The 24,838-nt window shown below is 65.2% G+C and overlaps 1 protein-coding gene across 7 annotated transcripts in view; it reads right to left on the minus strand.

Annotated features, from left to right (window-relative positions):
• Positions 1-1,447: 1,447 nt before the first annotated feature.
• The window catches only part of KMT2D (lysine methyltransferase 2D), a 49,959-nt gene continuing 26,568 nt past the window's right edge, over positions 1,448-24,838 (minus strand). For 2 of the 7 annotated variants that reach the window (XM_075121681.1, XM_075121687.1), the window contains 25 exons: positions 24,761-24,811; positions 22,716-24,473; positions 21,995-22,168; positions 21,336-21,484; positions 18,685-20,729; positions 18,027-18,150; positions 17,845-17,932; positions 17,501-17,567; positions 17,001-17,233; positions 13,305-16,724; positions 13,014-13,157; positions 12,219-12,383; positions 11,843-11,999; positions 11,434-11,515; positions 11,003-11,178; positions 9,997-10,142; positions 9,684-9,819; positions 9,439-9,578; positions 8,017-9,166; positions 7,544-7,680; positions 6,871-7,001; positions 6,339-6,624; positions 6,105-6,178; positions 5,302-5,410; positions 1,448-4,795 (listed from right to left, as the gene is read on the minus strand). In XM_075121681.1, coding sequence (XP_074977782.1) covers positions 4,703-4,795; positions 5,302-5,410; positions 6,105-6,178; positions 6,339-6,624; positions 6,871-7,001; positions 7,544-7,680; positions 8,017-9,166; positions 9,439-9,578; positions 9,684-9,819; positions 9,997-10,142; positions 11,003-11,178; positions 11,434-11,515; positions 11,843-11,999; positions 12,219-12,383; positions 13,014-13,157; positions 13,305-16,724; positions 17,001-17,233; positions 17,501-17,567; positions 17,845-17,932; positions 18,027-18,150; positions 18,685-20,729; positions 21,336-21,484; positions 21,995-22,168; positions 22,716-24,473; positions 24,761-24,811 — 11,235 coding nt within the window. In that variant the 3' untranslated portion in view covers positions 1,448-4,702. The remainder of the gene's footprint in view (positions 4,796-5,301; positions 5,411-6,104; positions 6,179-6,338; positions 6,625-6,870; positions 7,002-7,543; positions 7,681-8,016; positions 9,167-9,438; positions 9,579-9,683; positions 9,820-9,996; positions 10,143-11,002; positions 11,179-11,433; positions 11,516-11,842; positions 12,000-12,218; positions 12,384-13,013; positions 13,158-13,304; positions 16,725-17,000; positions 17,234-17,500; positions 17,568-17,844; positions 17,933-18,026; positions 18,151-18,684; positions 20,730-21,335; positions 21,485-21,994; positions 22,169-22,715; positions 24,474-24,760; positions 24,812-24,838) is intronic. The other 5 variants (XM_075121684.1, XM_075121685.1, XM_075121686.1 and 2 more) reach the window with 5 other exon arrangements.

The raw sequence follows: 24,838 nt of genomic DNA on the forward strand, positions 1-24,838 counted from the left end.
AGGCTCTGGGGGGCATAGCAATGGGGGGGTCACAGACTAGGTCCTGGGGGGCACAAGCTGGGCACTGGGGGGGCATAGGGGTGGGGGGCACAGACTAGGCCTGGGGGGCACAAGCTGGGCACTGGGGGGCATAGGGGTGGGGGGCACAGACTAGGCCTTGGGGGGCATAGCGATGGGGGGGTCACAGACTAGGTCCTGGGGGGGCACAAGCTGGGCACTGGGGGGCATAGGGGTGGGGGGGCACTGACTAGGCCCAGGGGGCACAAGATGGGCACTGGGGGGATGGGGGGCACAGACTAGGCTCTGGGGGGCATAGCAATGGGGGGGTCACAGACTAGGTCCTGGGGGGCACAAGCTGGGCACTGGGGGGCACAGACTAGGCCTGGGGGGCACAAGCTGGGCACTGGGGGGCATAGGGGTGGGGGGCACAGACTAGGCCCCGGGGGGCACAAGCTGGGCACTGGGGAGCATAGGGGTGGGGGGGCACAGACTAGGCCCTGGGGGGGCATAGCGATGGGGGGGTGCCACAGACTAGGTCCCGGGGGGCACAAGCTGGGCAGTGGGGATCCATGGCTGGGGCAGGTTTCCACAGTCGTTCTCTCAGTCCCACTCTCACCCGTGGGAAGGACGTGCTCTGCCCCCCCCCCGGGCCTGGGGAACTCTCTGCCACCAGATCTCCCGCGGCCATGGCGGGCACCGGGCTCCCAGCAGGGCTGCATCTCGCTGGGACTAGAGTAGGAAACACCAAAGCAGAGTTAGGGGCTGGAAGCTCTTCCAGGCAGGAGCCAGCCATGAGCTTGAGGGCACGGCCCTGGGGCAAAGTTATCCCCTAATTGCCCAGGGGGGTGTTTCTTGCACCGTCCTTTGAAGCAGCTGGTGCTGATATGCGGTAGAGATAGGGCTGGGACCTGTCCAAGTTTTCCACCCATAGTCCTGTTTTTTAGGTAACTGGCCCGAGAACTCAGGGTGCTCAGTGCACGTGGGAAGCTGTCCCATTTTATGGGCTCAGGATCATCCCTGATCTCGCAGTTTTCATACCTCAGAAGGGGCAACCCCAGGTAGAGGACAGAGCCTGGGCTGTAAGGAGGCACTGATCCAATCCCCTACAATGATGCTTGTAGAGGGGAGCCTCAGCAGCCTTCTGTCACCGATTGGGAAATGTGTGTGCGGCCGCCTTTCAATCATAGCAGCAGGGAAGGGGCAACCTCACACCACCCAGCTCTGGTCAAAGTGCTCCTCTTTAAAACCTGGGGAGAGTAATGGCCCTTTGGCCCCAGCTCTGGCACCCATGCACCACTAGAGCACAGCGACTCTCCTACAAAAGCTTTTCCCAGAGGAGGCTGGTAGGAGCCTGAGCTGGGAACTTGAGCTGCATTTAAATTTGGGGGAGGGAGGGGAGGGAAGAGAGAATATGGAACAACAACAACAAAAAAACCACAGGCGGAAATCCAAGATCACCCAGTATTTAAAATGCACTTTTATTTTTTTCCTTTAAAAACAAACTCAGAGAAGCAAAATTTGAAACTCACTCTTTGCCTCTTTAAACATAAATTATATACATTTCAAAATTATATCCAATACAAAACATGCCACATACAAGTTCATTTTTTTGTTTTTCTTAAAAAAGGAATAATTTTATTTTTTCCATTCTTTTCTTTGTTACGAAGGACCACCTCGCTGTACAGGGTACACACAAAAAATAAAACCCCAAAACACACAGGAAGATTCCTCACAGAGTCCACGCTTGCCATAGTTTTATTTTAAACTTTATTTTTTTTAAAAAACCCAACAAAATAATAAATGGTTATTTCAGGGTCATAAAAGGTAAAACTTAGAAGATAATATCTGCAACTGTAAACAAACAGAAGTATTGGACAAGGCTTTGAATGCAATTTTACAAGCAGAGAACTTTAAAAAAAATCAAATGTCAGCTCTGGGGCTGGATTATAGTTTATATAAAAATTAAAAACTGTATAGGGTTCCCCCCTCCCCAGCTAAAATCTACAGGACTATTTTATACTCTAACCATAGTCTAAAAAGTCTTACATCCTGCTATATTCTGGTATTTTCTTTCCTCTTTCCCAGCTTTAATTGTTTTTTTGTAGTAATTTTTTAAATTTTTATTTTATACACTTTACAGCCTTCCAAGTTAATGGAAAAAAACAAAAAAAGTTATACTGGCTTTTTCTCTCTCACACATCTTTATTTTAAAATAACATCCAGTGGTTTTATTATTGGTAAAAACAGTTTTTTCTCTACACAGCTCCCATTTTATTTACAGGGTTAAATTTAAATTTTGTGTATAGTTTTTATTTTATTATTCCCTGCCCTCACCCCGAGTTCCAACATTTCATTTTAAACCTTTTGCAGCTTTGAATAGTTGCAGAAGCAGCTTTTTAAAAACGCGACACTTCTTCTCTCTCACTCAAAATCTTTTGATTTAAAAACATAAAATGCCCTGGGGCCCCCTCCCCCAGATTTCACTCCCCCCAAAATAATCTCACTTCATTTCATTCCCTCTCCTGCCCCCGGAGGGGAAGGAAGTTTAATACAAAAGAGACCCCTCCTCAGCTGAGCCAGGCAGCTGTGGCATGGGGGGGCACTGCAGGAGTTCGTTCTGCTTCTTTCCTCACACCTGTGCTATTCCCTATGCCACCCCCGGGGGGGTGGGGGTGTCAGGCCTTTGTGCGTTAAGAGATGTCAAACGATACAGTTTACTGGAAAGGGGCAGCGAGAGCGGGACCTCCTGCCCCATCTGGTTTACAGCAGTCTTAGAAGGTCCCTCCTGGATGAGCATTCAACCGTCAGCAAGAGGGCGCTGTGGCAGGGGGAGGCTGGAGGGCGAGACGTGGTGCCCGGTTTGTAATGTCACCAATCCTCTCCCTTCCCTGGGGAGCCCACGCCTGGCAGGAGGCTCCTGGACCCCGTCACATACAGGGTTTCTATTTAACAATGAAGACAAGAGCAGGGAGTGGGGAGGATGTTTGCTCCCCTTGGTTGAGTTATGGAACATGCCCCCCCTTCCCCCCCAAGATCTCCCCTCCCGCACAGTCCAAAATCTCAGCCAAGCAGAGCACAGAAGAGAGCCCCCCAAGATTCTAATATATACAAGCTAAGGTATAAATAGATAAATACCCCCCATACCACACCGACATTACAGACCCAGACAGCCTCCTCAGGCCAGCCTGGAGCAGCAGTTCTGCTAGTGAAAGGGGGGCTGGTTAGTGGGGGAGCGGAGTGGCTGAGGCAGGGCCCAGAGCAGAGCTCGGCCCCCTACCCCACCCCCAGACTTAGGAGTATGGCAGCAGCAGTCAACTCTCAGCCTGAAACCAGGCTCCCCATGGAGCTCAGCTCCTCCAGCCCCAGGGGCTTGAACGGACACCTGGTCTCCCCGACACGCTGGGCTCAGTGTCCAGCAGCGGTGCTCGGGGGCTGCTTGCGCCGGGCTGGGAAGGTGGGTGGAAGCAGGGCCAGGGTCTTGGCACGTTCTAATTCAAGCCCCGAACCTCCACCTCTCCTGGGCTCTGCCTCTGGGCTGGCAGCAGAGTGCCCAGCTTTATGCACGGTGTGGGAGTCGCCAGGAACACACCTGTGCACCTAACCGGGCGGACCCCACAGGTGGGGGGAGGGGATCCTGGGATATTTTATGGTCTCTCTCCTTCCAGGCAGAACCAGGTCAGAGCTCAAGGCAACAATCTCCCTCTGCTCCAGGCTCCCCCCACGGCCACTAGTTCTCATTCAGAACGAGGAAGGTTGCGTGTGGTCAGTCTCGGAGGGAGGGTCACATTGAAAACAGCAGAATCTAACACTTAAAATGAGGTAGGTTTGGGTGCAGAGGCTCCTTGCGTCCATGGGGGTGGGGAGCCCTTTTCTGCACGCGGCTCTCCCCAGCTCTGCTCCAGCAGCGGGTGCCTCCTTCACATGCTCACGGTGCTTTTGTTGGCGGAACAAGAAATAAACCAAAGCCCAAGCGAGCTCTGTCTGTCTCCAGAGAGCCGGGCTGGGAGGTTTGGGATTGTCAAGCTCAAGGAGTCTCTTTGTTACCTTGGTAAGTTAGCGAGCAAATATTATTAGTTTCTTTTTTTTTTTTTTAAACAGACTGACTGGATCTGAGCTCCCCGTGGGTCCGATACCTCGGCCGCCCCGCCCCGGACTCCAAGCTGGAGCACCCCGATCACCCCGCATCCATCCAGTTATTTACAGTGAGCAAGGCGGACAGGGCAGGTTTTGTTGGTGCCACAGGCCCCACCCTCCTCACAAAACAAAACAAAGAAAACCCTGAGTTGCCAGTTCATCGGTTCCACTCATGGCGCTGCGGCCACCCACCCGGGGAGAGCAGCGCCCTGCCAGCAGAGGCCCAGGGCCGAGGCGCGCAGGGCTGGAGTGGCTAGGGAGAGCACCGAGGTCCCTGGTCTTTTCGATACGCCCTCCCCGTGGAGGTGAGGCGGGCAGCATCCGATGGGTGTGAGCAAGGACGGGCGCCCCCTGGAGCCACCTCGCCTTTGGAACCGAAGGTGGCCCCGGCTGACCCACCTGCACCAACCTCGCTTCCTGGGCTCCAGATGGGGACGTTTCCCCTGCGCCGTCTCTGCGTCCCCCGCCCCCAGCATGGCAAAGGGGGAGGAGAACCCGCAACAGAGGCCTCCTTCAGCAGGCTCTGCTGTGCCCCTGGGGCTGCCTGTGACTGGTGGCCCCGTGGTGGCTAGTTCATCCATTTCCTGCAGTTCCAGGCTCCGCAGTGGCAGGGGATCTTATGCTGATCGTCTTCAAAGTCAAACTGGTAGTCGTAGGTCAGCTGGGGGCGAGAGGGGCAGAGAGTGAGAGCCAGCAACGCCCTGGCAGATGGGCAGCACTCACGCCACCAGCTGCCGAGCCGCACCATGCCTGCCCCCTCCTGGCCCCGTGCAGCCCCGCCCTGTCCTGGCCCAACTTGTGGGGGGAGGAGGGGGGCCCTGGTGCACCCCACCCCCTCCTCGCCTGTCTCCAGGGGGCCAGCCACAGCCCTGCCCCCTCCTGGCCCACCCAGACTCTGCTTTGATTGGTTCCTCTTGTGGGGCCGGAGCTCCCCCTAGTGGCTGATCTCTCCCCAATGCTCTGAACAGCTCGGGATGCGCCTATGGGAAGGCTGGCGTGTGCATGCGTGCTGGGTGACCTGCTGGGCAGATGCTGCTAAGGGGGGCCCCGCCCGCTGCGCCAAGCTTCCTGAGCCAGGAGGCAGCACGAACCGCATGCCAGAAGCCCCAAGGCCAGGCTGGGACCCCCGCCCCGCCCCCCCCTCCCTTCGTGGACCCAGTTCCCTACCTCCTCCCCTTTGGGAATCCGGCGGCTGGAAATGATAATGATCTTATCTTCCTTGTCGAAGGTCACGACCTCAGCCACACAGTTTGGGGCGCAGGAGTGGTTAATGTACCTGGCAGGAAGGGCAGAGAGGAGGCGTCAGAGTGGGGATCTGGGGACAAGAGGCGAGCCCAGGTGAGGGGTCAGGCCCTGCATCCCCCTGTCCCCCAGCAGGAATGCTCAGGCACAGCTTGGGGGGCGAAATATGAGACTTGATAAGTCGAGTCAATGCCAGAGACCCCTTGCGCAGCTTGGGAGGGGAGACAGGGTGCCTGACATACAGGCCAGAGGGTGGGGGGGCTAGAGCCAGGACTCCTGGGTTCTCTTCCCAGCTCTGCCACTGCCAAATCCCTTCCTCACTCTGCCTCGGTTTCCAAGTTCCCCACAACCCCCAGCTCATGGGGCTGACGCGGGCTAGGCCCTCCAGGTTTACAGGGAGCAACGTGACTGCGCTCACCCAACGGGGCAGGTACCCCCCCGTGCAGCTGGCCTTTCAACCGGAGATCGCGTCAGACTTGAACCCAGCACCTTTCGGATTGTAGTCGAGTGCCATAAGTTCTCAGCCACTGCCCTCCGCACAAGGGGGGTGGGGGGGGGAAGAGGGTGTCAGTGACTGCAGGGCACCCAGCTGAAGAAAGCTAGAGGGGGCAAGCGGCTCCCACGGGGGCATTTCCCCCAAACTCCAGCACTGCCTCTCCCAGGGGCCATTTGCCCCAAACCCCAGCACCGCCGCCATCCCCCCCCAGCCATGTGCCCCACACCCTCACCTGGCTGGGCCCCCCGTCAGCGTGGCGTCGATGACGTGCTCATTGTTGATGCGGAACATGTAGATTCCTCTGTTCTGGGAGCCAGAAGAGCAGAGAAAAGCAGTTATGCAGCCGCAGGGCCAAGGGTGTCCCTGGGACAACCCTGGGTCTGAGCCCACAGGGTGCTCCAGGCCCCACCCAATCCCTGTGGTGTCTCCCCCTCCCTCCCCCCCCAGACCCACCCCTCACACACACCTGCTCCTCGTAGATCTTCTCGCGCCGGTTGGCCACCTCGTTGCGGATGATGGTGCCGATGTACTCGATGACCATGGTGTGCTTCTCCAGGTCCTTGGCGGCATAGAGCCCCAGCCCCTGGATGCGGGAGCGCGCCAGGTACACGTTGTTCTTCCACTCGGTCTTGAGGCGGCGGTACTGCGAGGACTTGGAGTGCACAAACTGTTTGCTGTAGGGCGTGTTGGTCTCCCCCGTGAAGGTGCTCTGGTAGGCCTTGGACATGCTGGTGCTGTTCAGGGTGTGGGGCCTGCAGCAGGCGGACAGCATGGGCACGGCGGCAGGGGGGAGAGGGACCAGCACTGACCTCCCCCAGCCCCGAGCACATGGGGCCCCAAGGGAGTGGCTGGGAGAGCCCAGCCCGTTGAGGCTCAGTTTGCAATTCCCTCCCGCCCAGCCCCAGGCCTGGGGAACCCCAGCTCCAACCCAGGCCAGGGCCCCTCCCCCACAGGTGGCCCCCCAAGGGGCATGGCCCCCCTCCCTTTCCCCCACTAACCGTTTGTAGTGGGTGAGGATCTTGGGCTCGGAGCGGGCACAGCCGGTGGGGTTGATCATGAGCGGCAGCTCCATCAGGGGGTGGCGCCCGTAGCGGAACAGGTAATTCTGGCAGCTCTCCACGCCAGGCAGCTGGGAGGGAGCAAGCAGAACCCACCGTGGGTTGGCTGACAGCACCCCAGTCCCGGTGCCTGGAGGGGCTCCACTGAAAAGGACGAGCCCTGTTCCGCACCCCCATCCCCTCGGGGCCCTGGGCAGGGGGGCCACCCCTCGGGGTGCGAGTGCTTCCCTGAATGTGCCCAGCTGGCACCGGCCCCTGTGCTGGGCCACAGTCCCCGGGGGGTCCCGGCCGATGTGGTTCCAAGCATATCGCCGGGTGCTGTGTCCCTCCCGCCCCTCGCTGTCGGGAGACCCCCCCCAGCCTGCCCCTCAGTCCCCGGGGGGTCCCGGCCGATGTGGTTCCAAGCATATCGCCGGGTGCTGTGTCCCTCCCGCCCCTCGCTGTCGGGAGACCCCCCCCAGCCTGCCCCTCAGTCCCCGGGGGGTCCCGGCCGATGTGGTTCCAAGCATATCGCCGGGTGCTGTGTCCCTCCCGCCCCTCGCTGTCGGGAGACCCCCCCCAGCCTGCCCCTCCCGTCGGGTGAGGGGTTCAGGGCTCCCCCCCGGGTACATACGGACTCGGCAATGCGCAGCACGGCGTGCACCGTGAGACCAAAGAGCTCCTCGCCCTTCAGGTACTCGGGGAAGAGCCGCAGCATGTCGGCCTCCTTCCTCATGGCCGCCACTGGCTCGATGATGCGGTTCCAAACGGCTGGCGGGGGGAGGGAAAAAGATGAGACTTGGCTTCCGGACCTGCTCCCCACCAGCCCCCCTCACCCCCAGCAGCGACTCCCTGTGGCCTGGCAAACAAGCCCAAGGCATCAACTCCCTCACCACGGTGAAAGGCAGCCACCTCTGGGGCGGGCTGCAGCAGCTGGTTAACAGCCACAGAATTATGCTGCCAGAGACGGGCCACCCAGTGTGCCAATGCAGCCACCTCTGGGTGGGACACAGCAGCTGTTTACGATCCCCCACCCCATGCTGAGCTGCGGCTGACTCTGGGATGGGGAGCAGCGGCAGGCTAACGGAGAGCCGGGCCCAGCCTCACCCTGTGGCGAGGCGTCGGTGAAGACCAGGTCCTCCAGGCCCTGCTCGATGGCCTGCACCACGAACTCGGGGCGCCCGTTGTTCTCGCAGACGGTGCATCGGTAGCAGCAGCGGCGGTTGTTGGTGCGCAGGCTCCAGTAGATGCGGGTGGCCTCGAAGCCCACGGGGTAGAGGGCCGTGACGCTGTGGAAGTCGCCCATCTGGTGGGGCAGCAGCTGGCCGATGGCGTGGAAGAGCAGGCCGCCCACGCGGAACATGTGCAGGCGCTCGCCGCGCTGGATGATGCTGGCGATCTGCTTCACCTCGTCCCGCTCGATGTAGACACGCCGGAAGACGGTGAAGGTGCTGAGCTCCTGCTCGCAGGGGCCCTTGAGCTTGTGCAGCGGGCACAGCATGGTCTTGTCCTTGAAGAACATGCACTTGGCCCGGATGGCGCAGGCGAAGTGGTAGACGCTGGGGCAGCGGATGCGGTTGCAGCTGTTGGTGGCGCCCGTCTTCTGGCACAGGGAGCACTTGGTGAGCAGCCCTCGGTGCAGCGCCCCCTCCACGTTGATCAGCGCCCCGCCCTGCGTCTCGTACACCTCGGTGGACCACAGGGCGCAGTTCAGGTGCACCCAGAGGTCCAGGTCAAGGTTGAGGAGGCGGGCGGGCCCGTCAGTGGCACCGTCCCCCTCCTCGTGGCAGAAACAGCATTTGCGCAGGTCCCGGGGCACCTTCTCGGGCCGCAGGGTGGTGCCCAGCTTCTCGATGAACTCGGAGATCTCCTTCTCGCCGTCCTGCTTGGCGCCGCCCTTCTGGATGGTGATGAGGAAGCGCAGCCGCTTCCACCGCACCCCCTTCCACTTCTTGAGCCGGGGCCGGGGCTCCTCTCCCTCCTCCGGGGGCCGCGAGCGCTGCTTGAGCTTGGGCGGCGAACGGGCCGCCTCCTCCTTGGAGGGCGGGGAGAGGGCAGGCGGGGAGGGGGGCGCGGGGGCCGCCTCGGGGGGCGCCTCGGGGATCCTGTCCCCAGGGGCGGGGCTGGCAGGGGAGGGGACGAGGGGGGACAGGGGTGGGGATGGCTCCTGGGGCAGGACGGAGAGCTGACGCACGTCCAGGTTGGAAACATTGTTCACGTAGCAGTGCTGCACGGCCTTCTCCAGCGCTGGGCTCTCCTGGGGGCACAGAGCAGGGCGGCTCAGAGCGCGGGCGCAGTGGGCCGGGCATGAGGGTGCTGGGCCCAGGACTTCCCAGCACCTTCCCTCCCACACGGAGCCAGACAGCCCCGCTGGGGAGACCGGGGGCTCGCCCAGGATATCAGCCCAGCCAGAGGCTGCCAAGCCAGGGTGCAGCTGGCCCTGGGATTTGTCCTTCAGAGCTGCCCCACATCCCCATTCTGGCCCCAGGCCAAGAAACACCTCCGCCCCCCCCGCCATGGGTCACTGACCTGTTTGAGCAGCGTCAGGATGTCCAGCTCATTCTTGAGGCTGTACCCCGGCAGCATGGCGTCAAACTGCTTCAGCCACTCCGTGCCAGCGTCGGGGGCTTTCCCTGCCAGCGCCGCCTTGGCCTTGCCGCCGAGCCCCCCTACGAGAGAGACGGGACCCCATGGCTCCGCTGCTGGCTCCCAGCGGGGGATGGAGAAACCCTCTGCCCACAGGGCTCCTCCCGCCGGGGCTGCCCGATACTCACCAGCCCCGTCCGTCTCCACCTTCTTGGCCTCAGGCCCAGAGCCCCGCACTGGGCTCTCGGGGAACAGCACCTCGTAGGAGCTGGGGATCCTCATGCGCAGCAGCTCGGCCACGGCCACCATGACGCCGTTCAGGTTCTGGGGGGCGAGAGGCAGGGCTGGGTCAGAGACGCTGCTGCGGCCCCAGCCAGGGCAGGACCCTGCTCCTGAGCTCCCCAGGGGCAGGGCCCGGCGAGACGATGCCGGGGGCTCTCCACATGGGCTGAAGGGAGCCCTGGCCCTCCCCGCTCCCCCTGCACACGGCGCCTCCCCCACCTTAGCAGCCGCGGCCGAGACGGTCAGCATGACAGAGACTTCGCTGCCCTTCCCCTTCTCCCAGGCGATGCCCTGCGCCAGGGCCACTTTCCCGCCGTGCTCCCCGAAGGGCTCCCGTGCCTCGGGGGGCCTCGGGTCAGGGAACACTGAGAGCAGGAGAAAAGACAGGTTAGGTGCGTGCCGCGCCCGCCCCCAGCCCCGTGAAGGGACCCCGCCCCCAGGGTCCCCTCTGCACATGGCACCCAGCCCCACCCAGCCCACCCTCCAGGGCGTCCCCATACAGCCTTCACCCAGGCCGACCCAGCCCCACCCACCAGGGCCTCCCCATACACACTTCACCCACCACCCTCCAGGCCGACCCAGCCCCACCCACCAGGGCCTCCCCATACACACTGCACCCACCACCCTCCAGGCCGACCCAGCCCCACCCACCAGGGCCTCCCCATACACACTGCACCCACCACCCTCCAGGCCAACCCAGCCCCACCCACCAGGGCCTCCCCATACACACTGCACCCAGCCCCCAGGCCAACCCAGCCCCACCCACCAGGGCCTCCCCATACACCCTTCACCCAGGCCGACCCAGCCCCACCCTCCAGGGTGTCCCCATACACCCTTCACCCAGGCCGACCCAGCCCCACCCACCAGGGCCTCCCCATACACACTTCACCCACCACCCTCCAGGCCGACCCAGCCCCACCCAGCCCCCCCTCCAGGCCAACCCAGCCCCCCCTCCAGGGCCTCCCCATACACACTGCACCCAGCCCCCAGGCCGACCCAGCCCCACCCTCCAGGGCCTCCCCATACACACTGCACCCAGCCCACCCTCCAGGCCAACCCACCAGGGCCTCCCCATACACACTTTACCCAGCCCCCCCCTCCCCCCCCGACCCAGGCCAACCCAGCCCTTAAAGGGGCACTCACCCACCAGGATATCCCAGCCCACCTTCTCCCCCCAGGTACCCAGCCCACCCTACTGGGACCCTCACCCCCCGCCTGTGCCCACCTGGGATGCTGGCCCTGGGGATGATGGGGATGACTGGTGACAGCACCCGCTCCTGCAGCTCCGGCTTCGCCTCGGCCAGCAGGGGGAAGCGGGGCGGCTCCTCGCCCAGGACGCTCTCTGGGGACGAGGCGGGGACGATGCTGTCGGGGGAGTCGCTCTCCTCGTCGCTCTCCATCCTGAGGGGAGACGCTGGTGAGACCCCGCAGACCAGAGACCCCTCGGCCCCTCCTGCCATCACTGGCGAGAGCCCGGGGGGGGCCCTCGCCCTTCCCACACTGCACCCAGGAGACTCCCCACAGCCCCAGCCCGCCCCCCCCACCCCAGCACGGTGTTTGGCACGGCCAGAGGACACCCCCACCCTCCCCAAGAGAGCTGGGGAGGGGCAAAGCAACGGCACAGCCCAGGACGGGAGCCCTCCCCCGGCCCCTCACCTCACGTCCTCTGTCTGGTTGTGTGGGGGCGTAGGCAGGGCTGCCAGCAGGTCCAGGCTCTTCACTTCCACGGCGGGCGCGTCTGGGCGAGGGAAGGAGGGCGAGGGTCAGCAAGCACCAAGGCCTGGCGTGCGGAGCCAGACGCTACCTGCCATGGGCATGCCGCCCAGCACAGCAGCCCCGCCCCCAGCCCGTCAGCCCCGCCCACCTCCCCCTCAGCCCCACTCGCCCTGGCAGAAGCTCCTCCCACATCCCATCAGTGCTGCTCCCGGGTTGGCCAGCAGGGGGCACCGGGGTACCCACACAACCCCCCACCAGAGCTCTCTGCTCCCCTGGGGAAGGGGTAGGTCGGCAGCTCCCCCCTGGGCCCCAGCTGTGGGGCTGGCTGCGCAGCCCTCGCGCGCCTTACCCTTCCGGCCTTCGGCTTCCCGGGCCTGGTCCGGCTCCTTGGGCTGCTCGGCCAGCTCCTCCGAGGAGGTGACGCCATTCACCATCTTCTGCTGCACGGAGGGGGGCGGAGTGGGGGGCAGCGAGGAGGGTGGGGTGGGCGGGTTGCTCAGGTTGTTCTGCCGGGAGAGGATCCATCATGGATGGTCACTGTCAGGCAGCATCCCGCCCCCTCCCTGCACCCAATCCCTGCTCTCCCCGCCCCCTCCTCACCCCCCAATCCCAATCCCTGCTCTTCCTGCCTCCCCTCCCCAAAGCGGGTGGCTCAGCTCTGTTAGTTCACCCACAGATAGGGAGACTGAGGCACGGGGCCCTGCCCAGGCTGGGGCGGGCAGTACCTTGGTGAGCAGCTGGGTGTAGTAGTCGGGGACGCTGTCCAGCACGGCACTGCCGAATGCCCCCTTCAGCTGGCTCTTGCCGTTGATGGGGCTGCTGCCGAAGGGCGCAAAGAGGCTGAAGTTGGCCGTGATGGTGGGTTCCACCAGGGGCAGCAGGGAGAGCTCCTGTCGAGAGAGGGAGGCAGTCAGGAGGGGAAACCCCCAAAACTGCCCGAGGCATGAACGCGTGGGCAGCTTAACCCCTCTGGGCTGGTACAGGCGATAGGGTACCCCCCAGCGTTCCCTCTCGGTTTTTACATCCATGTGCGGAATGAATTTTGTTATGTGTACCCATATGGAGGTGATGTGTGGTGGGGCCGAGGGGTTTGAAATGTGGGAGGGGGCTCAGGGCTGGGGGGGGGAGAAGCGGGCTCTGGGGTGGGGCTGAGGGATGCGGGAGGAGGCTCAGGGCTGAGGCAGAGGGTTGGGGTGGGGGTGAGGGCTCTGGGGTGCAGTCTGCCCAGGGGCTGCGGTGGGGAGAGAGGACTCCCACCAGCCCTCCCCAGCTGCAGCAGGTCCATGCAGGGGCTGGCGGGGAGAGCCCCCCCCCACTGCAGCCCTGAGCCCCTGCGGGAGCACCCAGCTTAGAGGGAACTTGGCCCCCACCCCCAGATTGGGGCCCCCCGGTGTGCGACCTGACCAGACCAGGAAGCCTTGAGAGACCCACAGTCCCAGCCCCTGGAAACGGCAGGGCCAGGTTGGGCTGTGCGAGGTGCCGGGGGGCACGTGACGGTGGGGCGGGGCGACGGCGGTTACCTGCTTCAGCTGCTTCATTAGGGCCTCGCTGGATTTGAGCCCATCCTCCTTGCGCAGCTTCTTGCGGGAGGCGGCCACTCGCTCCCCGCTCTTCTGGGCCCGTTTGGGCTTTGGGGCCGGGGGCTTCTTGCTGGCGGAGGGATCCTGTGGGGAGAGGGTGAGTCACGGGGCTGCCTGCTGCCCCACCCCACCCACACTGCAGGGCAGGGGACGGGTGCGTGCTCTGCACACCATTGTATTTACCCCCCCCGCCGTACCCCGCCCCACACACCCGGCATGGCCCCTGCTCACCTCTCTGCCTGGGGGTGCTGCCTGCAGCCTCTGCTCCAGCCCCAAGAGCTTGCCGTCACTGTGCCCGTTGAGCTCGGACCGCAGCCCCTCGGCGGAGCGCTGCGACGCCAGCTGCACGTTCTTGGCCCGCAGCAGCTTCTGCAGCAGCAGGTGCCCAGCCTCAGACCTGGCGCCCGCCAGCAGCTGGCTACCCATCAGGAGCTTGTTGGCTGGGGTGGGCGCCGGCTCCCCGTTGGCCTCGCGTTTCACAGCCTGGCCCCCGCCCAGCACGCACGGCACCGTCTCCTCCTTGGGCTCCTGCTTGATGCAGACCCCAGGGGCCTCGGTTGGCAGGGCCCCCCCTTCCAGAGGAGAGGCCTGTGGGCCCGGCCTTTCTACCACCTGCCCGTTGACTTGACTCCCGGCCAGGCTGCGGTCCAGTGGCTTTCTCGATCCATCCATGGGCTCCATGCTGGGAGAGGAGTTGGGACCCTGCACTGCTGGCTCCCAGTGGCCAGGGGTCCCAGCAAAGGACTCCTCCCCTGTTTGGCTGGGGGGTGGCTTTGGGACAGCGGGCACCGGCTCCACCAGGAAGCTATTCTGGGTGGGCGTCAGCCTGTGCTCGGGCTGCGCCCCAGGGCTCTGTGCCACACTGGGCGGCCTGGCCAGGGTGGGCGGGGAGGCTTCCTTTGGCTCTTGGGGGCTCTGTTCCCGGCTGGGTGGGGGGTGCTGATGCACAGAGCCCAGGCTGACCATGCTCATGGGCGCCTGGACCGGGGTGGCCGCCGGCGGGGCCGAGAGTCTGAGCACCCCCTGCTGGGGACTACGCCCCACCAGTGCCGTGTGCACCAGTTCCGCCAGCGGCTGCTGGGGGGCGCTCAGCGGCACTCTCTGCTGGCCGGTGGTCGCCTGCTCCATGGCAAACCCTGGCTGCATCTGCTCTGCAGCAGCGGAGGGGCCGGCTGGCCGGACGTGGAACACCGTCCCCGGCTGCCTCGGTTGCTGGCGCACCACGGAGGCCTGCAGGGCCGAGGGAGGGTGCGGCCCCTGCTCCAGCGATGCCTGGGCCTGCCCCGGGAAGGGGCCGGCCTGCCTCAGTGCCTGGCTCTGCTGCAGCAGGCTCTGCTGGTGGCGCTGCACCAGGATGGCCTGCAGCTGCTGCTGCTGCTGCGGGGTGAGATGCCGCAGCTGCGGGCTTTTGGAGATGACGCCTTGCAGCTGAGCTCGGAATTGGCCCATCACTGGAGCGGACACCTGGCTCAGGATACTCTGTGCATGGGATGCCTGCGGGACTAGCAGGCTCTGCTGCGGCTGCCCCATCGGCCCAGCCTTGTGCTGCCCTGCTGGGCTGGGAAGCCGCTGGCCCACCGGCCCTTTCGGCTGCTGTTCTTGGCTTTGTGTCGGCGGCTGGCCTGCAATCCTTTGTGCCTGGCTCGTCATGCTCCCGGGCTGCTGTTGCTGTTCTGCCACCGAGCCCTGCGGGGCCAGCAAGTGAGGCCCCTGGGCAGGGTCCGAGTGCGGCTGCTCTTGCCTCATGGCGCCCCCCAGCTGCGCCAGCCCCCCGCTGTTCTGCAGCGGCGGATGAAGCAGGCTGCTTTGCTGCTGGCCCCCCTGCATTCGCTGCGGCTGCTGGAGCTGCAGGGAGCTCGCCATGGCCGGCTGCTGCCCCAGCTCAGGCTGGTGTTTCTGCAGCTGCTGCTCCTGGCTGGCCAGCGCTAGGGGACTGAGGTTCTGAATGCCCGGCTGCTCCTGAGGGCCCATGTGCGGCTGCCCCCCGAGGTCCTGGCTGCCCGGCCCACCCACGGCGGCGGTCAGCTGAACCTGATGCTGCCCCCTGCCCTCGGCACCCTCTGGGGGCAGCACAGCGCTCTCTGCCCCTCCCTGCTGCTCCTTGGCGGCCACGCCCTGCGGGGCTGGCTGACCTCCCTGACTCAAGTGTGGCATGGAGGGGGACTGACCCAGGGCCCCATGCTGTGGAAAGTGCGGTAGCTGCTGCTTGGCAGCCTGCCCCTGCCCCACGAGGCCCGGCTGGGCGGCCTGCCCCTGCCCCAGCAGGGCCTGATGCTGGGCGCGAGAGCTCTGCTGCTGTTGCATCAGCAAGGGCCGTGACTGGCCCAGAAGTCCGGCCTGCTGCTGCTGCGCCGGCGATAAAATCAGCCGGTGGCCCACGAGGCCCTGAGTTTGCTGCACCAGCTGAGGCGAGCCCAGCACCCTCTGCTGGTGGGGCGCTAACAGCACCTGCCTCGGGGGGTTCTGGCGGCCCGCCACGCCCTGATGCTGCAGCATGGACGCCTGGGAGTGCCCCATCATCCCTGGCTGCGGCTGCGGCGAGAGCTGCTGGACCAGGATGCCCTGCTGCTTCGGAACCATGGGCTGCCCCCCACCGCCCTGCTGGGGAGCAGGGGGCTGCTGCTGCTGCTGCACCTGTCCCAGCATGCTCTGCGGCTGCGGCTGCGATGACGACACCTGTCCCAGCATGCTCTGCTGCTGCGACACCTGTCCCAGCATGCTCTGCTGCTGCGACACCTGTCCCAGCATGCTCTGCTGCTGCGGCTGCGATGACGACACCTGTCCCAGCATGCTCTGCTGCTGCGGCTGTGATGACGACACCTGTCCCAGCATGCTTTGCTGCTGCTGCTGCGGCTGCAACACCTGTCCCAGCATGCTTTGCTGCTGCTGCTGCGATGACGACACCTGTCCCAGCATGCTTTGCTGCTGCACCTGTCCCAGCATGCTTTGCTGCTGTTGCTGCGTCTGCGACACCTGTCCCAGCATGCTTTGCTGCTGCTGCACCTGTCCCAGCATGCTTTGCTGCTGCGGCTGCGGCGACGACACCTGTCCCAGCATGCTTTGCTGCTGCGGCTGCGACACCTGTCCCAGCATGCTTTGCTGCTGCGACACCTGTCCCAGCATGCTTTGCTGCTGCGGCTGCTGCAGCGACACCTGTCCCAGCATGCTTTGCTGCTGCTGCAACGACACCTGTCCCAGCATGCTTTGCTGCTGCTGCAGTTTCTGAGCCAGCTGCATCCTCTGCAACTGCCTCTCCTGCATCAGCCGGGTGTCGGCGGCCAGCCCCCGGAGCGCGGGACTCCCAGGGAAGAAGCTGCTGGACGTGCTGGGGACGGCGGCGTTGCCCAGGAAGGACAGGCCCTGCTGGACCGCCATGGAGACGCCGCCCTGGGGCAAGCGCACGCCGCCTGCTTGCCCTGCCAGCTGGTTGGGCTGCTGGCCCAGGCCTTGCGCCCCCACCATGGCCCCCGTTTGCTGGGGGAGCTGTGGCTGGACACCGTGGGTGGCGAGCAGCTGCCCCGGGAGCTTGGCCAGGAGCCGGGGGCTCTGCGAGGGGCTGAGGGCCAGAGCGGCGGCACTCTGCTGGTGCTGCTGCTGCTTGTTGCGGTACTCGGCCATCAGGTTGGTGTGCTCCTTCTGCTGCTTCCGGACCTGCCGGGGAGAGCGCCGTCAGCCCGCCGGCCGGCCGGGGGGAGAGGGGGGGGCAGCGCAGCCGCCTGGCCCCCGCCCGCCACAGCCGAGCCCAGGGCGCCCCCCACCCCTCACACACCAGCCCGGCCAACCTCTAACCACAAACTCGCCCCACCTGCAGGTGAAGACTGCCCCCCGTGCACTGCCATTGTCTCCTCCAGCTGCTCTATCCCCAGGCTTTTCCTCCAGCACCCCCACCCCCTTGGCACGCTTGCTCCACCTCCCCCAGTCCCCCACCTGGTCCAGCTGCTTCTGGATCTTGCTCTGCTGCTCTGTCACCAGCTTGAGCTTCTCAGCGTCGGCCTCGGGGAACTCACGGCCGGCCTTCTTGGCGGTGCGCTGCTTGGCGCACAGGGCCTTGCGGGACTTGCGGTGCACGCCGATCTGCTCCTCCAGCACCTTCAGCTGCATCTGCAGGAGCTGCTGGGTGTGGAAGAGCCACTCCTCGTACTGCCGCTGGTCGGCCTCGTCTGCAGAGAGGGGCACTGCGGTGAGACAGAGCCGTGGAGACGCTCCTCTCCCGCACTGCCCCTGGCCCCCCCGAGCTCGGTCACTGAAGCTCAGAGAAAATCCAGCATTTCCATTCACAGCCAAGCCCCACAGAGCACCAAGAAGGTGGGCAGCAGCCCAATGCCCAGGGCCAGCCCATACAACCCTCCAAGTGACCCCCCTCCTGGCAGGGGGCTCCCCCAGGCAGGGGGTTCCCCCAAACTTGCCCCCCAACACCAGCTACTTACTGATGACGCCCTGAGCGAAGGTGGGTGGGTTGGGGCGGGTCTGAGACGGGTCGCTGCCACTTCGCTCCTAGGAGAGATGGAGAATGTTTATGACCATGTGCACGCCCCCCACCCCAGCCCCCAGTACCACACACTGCCCCCTGCCCCTGCCCTCCCCAGTGCTGCCCCTCACACTGACACCCCCCCTTGCAGCCTCCACACACTCGGCCCGTCTGCGAGGGTGATTCCCGGTGACCCACCCAACTCATCTCACACACGAGCCCCAGAATGGTGGCGGAGACGCCCCGGTGCTGGGTATTTGCTGGGCAAGGCAGCACGGGGGGTCCAGACAGCCACGTGCTCACCTGTCCGCTCCCAGCTGGGACGTGGTTCTGCATTTCGGCCGTGGCCGTGGCTCCCGAGAGCCGCTGAGCCAGCAGGGACACCTGTTGCCTTTGGAACCAAATCAAGAGAGAAGAATGAACCAGGAACTGCTCCTGCCCTCAGCCGCCTGCCTGCCCCCCTCCCACACATGCCCCCCTCTTACCTGTTCATCCCAGGGGCCACCCCAATGCTTCCCTGAGCCATCACCTTCTTGATGCCCTTCAGCGCTACCATCTTGGCCTTGGCAATGGGGTCCATGATGTCCTCAGCCGCAAACTTATCCAGGTCTGCGTGGAGAGGGAGCGTCAGCTAGAGCCCGCTGCAGGGCTCCCACCCCTGGCAGACCCAGCTGCTTCCCCCGGCTAACGCCCACCAGGCTCCGAGACCACAGGAGGAACCGCCACCCCCTACGTGGGAGTCTCAGTGCCCCCAACCCAGAGAGGAGGGGCAGCTGACAACAGACGTGGCTAAAGGGTGCCAATTTCCAGAATCCATGTTTGGCGGGCCCAAGCGGGGATGGAGCTGCTCTCCACGGCCTGAGCAGGCAGTTGGCACAGGCCCCATCCACGCTCCTGTGGGGGGCAGGAAACAGGACGACTCCCCAGCATGCCCCACCCAGGTCGGACGGGGTCACCCCTCAGCTTTCCACTCTCGTTCAGTCCTTGGCTGGTCAGCTGTGGTCGCCCAGTGCCAAGGGAATGCTCCTCCACCGAGACCCCCCCAGCTCCCTTCAAATGGGGAGGGGTTTCCCCAGATGTGGGGCCAGATCTGAACTTGGGACCTCAAAAGTCTGCCATCCCTTTGCCCCCGCTGGCTCCTACCTGTGTCAGGGAAGAAGCTGTTGGCCAGCTGGTGCTGCTGCATGACAAGCTGCTGGGGTTTCATGCCCATGGGGGTCGGCTGCACCCCAGGTATCTGCTTCTGCACCAGCACCTGCTGCTGGTTTGGCTGCGGGGTCAGCGCCGGCTGGACGCCGTGCTGGGCGGCGAGGACGTGGGGCTGGGGCTGCGCCATGTGTGGGGCCAGCACCTGGCCCTGCTGGGGTCCCACCATCCGCTGCTGCTGCGTCATCAGCTGTTGGGTGGGCACCAGGTTCTGCTGCCTGGCGATGAGGCCCAGCTGCAGCTGTTGCTGGGGCCCCACCAGGCGGGGAGCCTGCCCGCCTGGGGGCTGGGCTGGCCCCGCAGGGTGAGCCAGAATGGAGTGCTGCTGCACAGTCTGGAGGTGCTGGGCGCCCCCCGGCAGGTGGGCCGACATCTGCTGCTTCTTCTGCAGCTCCTTCTTCTCGTGCTCCAGCAGGTCCTCAATGAGCAGGGGCAGCTCGCTGGCCACCAGGGAGCTCTCCATCTTCTCTAGGTCATCAGCCGGCGAGTGCTGGGCGTTGGCCAGACCCAAGGCCCCTCCATCCAGCTCCAGCAGGGCACTGCTCTGGCTGGCTGCCAGCCCGCGGCCCGGAGCAGCGTAGGAGCCCTTGTCTGAGCCAGAGGTGGCAGGTTGGCCGTTGTTTGGGAAGGGGGCTGTGCCGAGCCGCACGGGCCCCGCTCCGGGATTCAAGAGGTTCTGGCCAGGCTTGAGCGTCAGGCCTAGGGAGGCAGCCATTTTCTCGGCCCCCTGGAGGGCCTCCGACTTGATGGGGACCGGGAGGCGGTCAGAGGTGCCGGCGTTGAACTGGCAGGGGGATGTCTTCAGGCAGCCATCCTCCAGCTTGGGCTGGACGCTGGCCGGCAGGGAGGCTGGCTTGGCTTCCAGGATGCTGGCCTGGGCCTTGAAGGTCGGGTGGGGAGCCGGTGCCGTGCTGGAGGGGCAGGGGGCAGGCGCCAGCCCTTCCCTGGGGGGTGCCAGCTCCTTGGGCTCCCCAGGGCCCTTGGGGCAGGGCCCAGCTGGCTCCCTCTTGAGCAGGGCCTCACGCTCAGCCTTCTCGTTGGCCGACTCCACCAGGCGCAGGTGCTCGTTGAAGATGTCCTTCTTGTCGCCCGTGTCCAGCTCGGGGTCGGTGTAGGCCAGCAGGTCGAACTCGTCGCCATTCAGCAGGTCGTCCAGGTGGGGGTCGTTGGTCTCCAGGTTGTCCAGGTTGCCCAGGTCGTCGTCCCCCTTGGCCACGTCCGGGTCCAGGCTCAGGTTGGCCAGGTCGTCGTCCTCCAGGTCCTTGTGGGAGTCAAAGTCGTCGTCCAGGTCGGGCTCCCCCGGCACCTCGCACGGGAGCCGCCCGCCCTCCAGCGCCAGGTGGCTCTTGCTGGGAGCTGGAGCCGGGGCCGGAGCCAGCGGGGGCTCCATGGCAGGGCTGTCCTTGGGGCCCTCGGGGCGCAGGCTGGTGGACGACAGCGGGCGGGGCGGCCCGTGCTGCAGCTCCAGGCCGCTGGCAGGCGGGGGCAGCGGAGGGCCACTTTTGGGGGGAGGCTGGTGGCTCCGCTGAGCCCCCTGCGGGGAAGAAGCAGAGGGCGGCAGAGGGGCCGGCAGCTTCGGGGGCTGCAGGACCGGGGCTGCCAGAGGCATGACAGAGGCACGCAGGGCCTGGCTGGAGCTCTCGTCGCCGGGCAGGAAGAAGCGTGGCCTGGCCGGGGGGCCCTGCTGGACGAAGGGGGAGCCCATGCCCCCGGCTGCCCCCTTCTGGGAGTTGTGCCGCAGCTCAATGAACTGGGCCCCCATGGCGCCGGGCGAGGATGGGATCTGCTCGGCAGGGCCCGGCACGCGCCCAGCCAGGCCCCCCAGCGCTGGCCGGCCGAGCTCGTGGCCAGGCGGCTGCTGGAAGCGGGCCGGGCTGGGGAGCCGCACGGCTGCCTGCTGCTGCCACATCTGCTGCTGCTGCGGCGAGGGCCCCTGGAACATGCCGCGTGGGAAGAAGGTCTGGGGGGCTCCCACCGCCGGCCTGCAACACAGACAGGGAGGGTCAGGGAGCGGCCCCTTCCTCGGGCGCCCCAGGAGGTGCAGCTCCTGGCCCGCACAGGGTGCCTGTGCCACCATCCGCCCAAGGGCAGAGCCACAGCCAAGGAGCTCCCTCGCTCGCCCACCCCAGGGGCAGGTCAGCAGCAGCTGGGGCTTCTGGAAGCGGACACGGGCTGGCCACGCCCCAGCACGGCATCGCCCCGTTGAGGGGCTCCTGGCGGACAGGCTGAATCCCCAGCAGACCTGCCAACGGCTTTCCCCACCCACGTCTGATGTCAGGGGATGGGGGCTCAGTGACGGCACCCTGTCAACGGGGGCCGCCCCAGAAATCCCAGCCCCCCACTCCCCCAGTGGATTCCAGAGAGGGGAGCGAGGCTCTCTGACTAGCTGGGCCTGGGAGCAAGGTCTCCTCAGTTCTATTCCCAGCTCTGCCACAAACTCGCTGAGTACTCGTGGGCCTCAGTTTCCCCACGTGTAGATGAGGGCAGGGTCTGATGGGTAAGTGAAGTGCCGTGCCCTGCCCTCTCCCCGCTGTGAGTGCAGCAAGGCCAGAGCACTGCTCGCCTCCAGCACCTGTGGGGACACGCACCTGCCGTTGAGGTCCATGGAGGAGGGCGTGGCGGCAGGCGGCGGGCGAGAAAGCCGTTCGTCCGGTGCGAAGGCCACGGGCACCATAACTGGCCCAGAGAGTTTGCTGCTACCAGGGGCTGCGGGCAGATTCCCGAGGGCGCTCTTGTCCTGGGAAGGAAGGAAGAGCGACTCCACCTGTACCCCGACTCCTACAGATCACTCCCTCGCCTGCACCCTTCCCCTCCAGCTGTGAGGGATCCTGACTTCCCTCCTGACCCCAGCCTAGGCTCAAGCTTCTCTGCTGCAGGCAACGGGCAGCTCTAACTAGTGCACCTTGCTGCCCTTGTTCGGGACTAGCCCCAGCCCCATCCAAGTCTCCCCATGCGCTTTGTCTGGTGACACCCTGCAGCAGGGAGCTCCCCAGGTGACAGGCACTTCCAGATCTGTGCCCCCAGCCCCCGGCCCTCTGTCCCATTCAGAGGGGCCCTCGTGGGAGCGCGGGGCTTGTCGAAACGCTGTGTTCGTCAACGTGCAGAACCAAATCCACAGTGGCCGGCTCCGACTGCCCCTGGGGCCGGGCCGGGCCGGGCCAGGCCAGGCCAGCGGCCCTGGGGCCAGTACGACGTGGCCCATACGGCTACGGAGATGTTCATGTGGCCCCAGCCACGCCTGCCCTACCTGTGCTGGCTGGTAGGGTGCCAGGCCCCTGAGCTGCTCGAAGGCCGGGCTGCTGGCTTCGGCACTCCACGCTGCCTGGGAGGAGCTGGTGGCGGCAGCCGCACTCTCCTTCTCCTGCCGCAGGTTGTTCCTCTGGATCTGCTGGCGGATGAGGAGCTCGCGGAGTCTCTGGCGCTGGGAGATGAGGGATGCACCGTTACAGCAGGGCCTAGACTGCACCCTGGGAACTCACCTCCCTACCCCTGAGCATATGGGGGACGGAGCGGGGACAGGACATCCAGGGCAGCTTGGAGACTCTCTGCCTAAGTTGACTAGACTGACACAGGTGGGAGGGTAAACTGAGGCACGGAGAGGGAGAGGGCCTTGCCCAAGTCACCCAGCAAGTTAACGGCAGAGCCAGGAACAGCACCCAAGCCCCAGTCCATGCAAGTAAAAGAGACTAGAGGGCAAAGAGCCATTCCCTGGGCTCCAGCTCTCCCTTGTATCCTCTAGGCGATGTCACGGTGTCCCTGGGCTCAGCCCCCACCAGCACTCACACATCCTGTGCCTGGCGCTGGGAGGGCAGCGGGGTGCAGTGGTTAGAGCAGGGGGGATTGGGAGCCAGCAGTCCCAGCTCGACCTCTGATTCGCCGTGCACCTGGTCTGTGCTCAAGGGTGCCCCGAGCCAGTGCCCCCAAAGCCAAGTCACCCCCAAGGGTTAAGGAGAAAGCGGAGCGCTCACCTGCCTCTGCTTCTCCAGCTCCGACTGGCTGATGCTGCCGAGGGTGCCCTCCTGGCTGACGGGCAGCTCAGGCAGCTCCCGGCTGGGGAGAGCAGAGATCCCCGACACCACCTCGTCCCGCTTGTCAGCTGGCAGCGCCATCCCGGCTCGGGGCAAGTAGGTCAGGGAGCTGTCCTGCTGCTGCTGGGGGTGGGGGGGTTGCTGTGGCAGCACCGAGGGGGGCCGCAGGGGAGAGAGGCTGTAGGTTTCAGCAGGGCAGTTGCCAGGCCCCAGGGGGCTACCGGCCTGGTGGAAGCCGGGCGAGGAGGCATAGTTGGTGCTTTGGGGCTTGCCCACGGACTGGCTAGAGGTGAAATGGCTGTTCATCCCGTGGGGTTGGTGGGAGGGGGAACCCTTGAGGGTCTCCGAGACAGCTGGGGGGAAGGTGAACCGCATCTGCGCCGGGGCGCCAGGGAAGACGCTGGCTCCAGGGGAGCGGGCAAAGGGGGGCTGCTGGCTTCCCGGCCCCTTGGAGTGAGGGTCACTGGGCTGGGCTGGAGGGAAGCCCCCACCAGCTGGGGGATTGTGGGAGACTGGGATCGATTTGAAGCCGGAGTCAGGCATTTGGGGCCGCGGGGGCTTGTGCAGGGGGGCAAAGGGGTCCCGGGACTGGGGGCGCGAGGGGGGTCTGGAGTAGGGGTCGGGGGACTGGAAGCGAGGGGTGACGGGTGACTGACAGCAAGCCTCATTGGAGAGTGGCCGGGGGGTGAGGGGGGACTGGGAGCTGGACTGGGACTGTGGGCTGGCGGGGACGCGGGAGAAGGGGTCGGAAGGCAAGGACCTGGGGGGCAGGGCACAGCAGCTCTCGGGGGGCTGTGGCCGGGGCGTCAGGGGGGGCTGGGCATAGGGATCAGAGTAGCAGGACACGGAGGGCGACTGCCTGTAGAGGTCGGGGTGGCTGGGAGGTGAGGGGGCCAGAGCCTGGGGATGCGGATGCGCGAGCCCTGGGCTCTGTGGCTCTACCTGAGAGACCCGTGGGGTCAGGGGGGCTTTGAACACGTCGGCCGCCTTCAGCTCGGCGGAGGAGAGGTGGGACGGGGAATCGGCGTAGCCCATGGCAGCCACGTAGCCAGGAGAACACACTCCCGGGCCCCCTTCCTCCTTCTTCACCTGCAGCCCCCCAGCCTCCAGGCTCCGCTTCTGCTCCCCGAACGGAGGGGGTGAGAGCAGCGGCTCGGGGGGCCTGGCCCCAGGGCTCCCTGGCACCGACAGGTTGTCCAGAGAGCCACTGAGGCAGCGAGGTTTCAGGAAGGGGTCTGGGGTGGAGGGCTGGTGCCGGGGGGGTCCAGGGGAGGTGGGGTGGAACTCCGGAGGCTGGGGGCCCAGGGCCGGCCGGGGAGTGGGCAGGAGCTGCTGCTGCTGTTGTGTGGGGAAGGGCTGAAAGGCAGCTCCGGCAGTGGGACTCTGGCCCAGGGGCGAGGGGAAGCGGGGCTCCAGCGGGTAGGTGGGGGCCATGCTGTAGGGGTCGTGCGAAGGCACTTGGGAAGGAAGCTTGAGGGAGAGCTCGCTGGACTCGGCCCCCGCTTCGGCGCCAGCAGGGGACTTCAGGAACCCGTCCGTGGAGCCAGGCAGGGCCAGCGGGCTGTTGATGTAGACAGGCTGCCCCGCAGCACCAGGCAGCGCCCCCTGCTGGGGCGGGATCCTCAGGTGCAGCGCGGGTCTCTCAGGCTTGCGCAGCACCTCCCCTTTGGTCTGCTTGTTGATCTGGCTCTCGGCCTGCTGCAGAGACAGCGCAGGATGGGGGTCAGCTTGCCAGGGGATCCTCTCTGCACTGCAGAGAGCCTGAGACGGCATCAGGTCAGATCCCCCGCCCTCACACCCACCCACCACCTTGGGCTGTGAAACGGGGATAGGGGCAGGGAAGGGAGGATCCGGCAGAGTCAGAGGAGGGGCCAGTTGCTCCAGTTCCTCCCTGGCCCAGTCTGGGTCCCCGAGAGGAAGAAAGGACAGAGAGGAGCCCCACAAGGCTTCTGCCCGCGTCCGGAACGCTCTCCCCCGGCACGTACCTTCTGCACCTTGTTGATGCGATGAGCCGCCCGGTTATCTTTGGCCTTTTGCTGCACAAAAAAACAATCAGTTCTCAG

The sequence above is a fragment of the Caretta caretta genome, chromosome 20, assembly GCF_965140235.1.
Source record: "Caretta caretta isolate rCarCar2 chromosome 20, rCarCar1.hap1, whole genome shotgun sequence".
Lineage (NCBI taxonomy): Eukaryota > Metazoa > Chordata > Testudines > Cheloniidae > Caretta > Caretta caretta.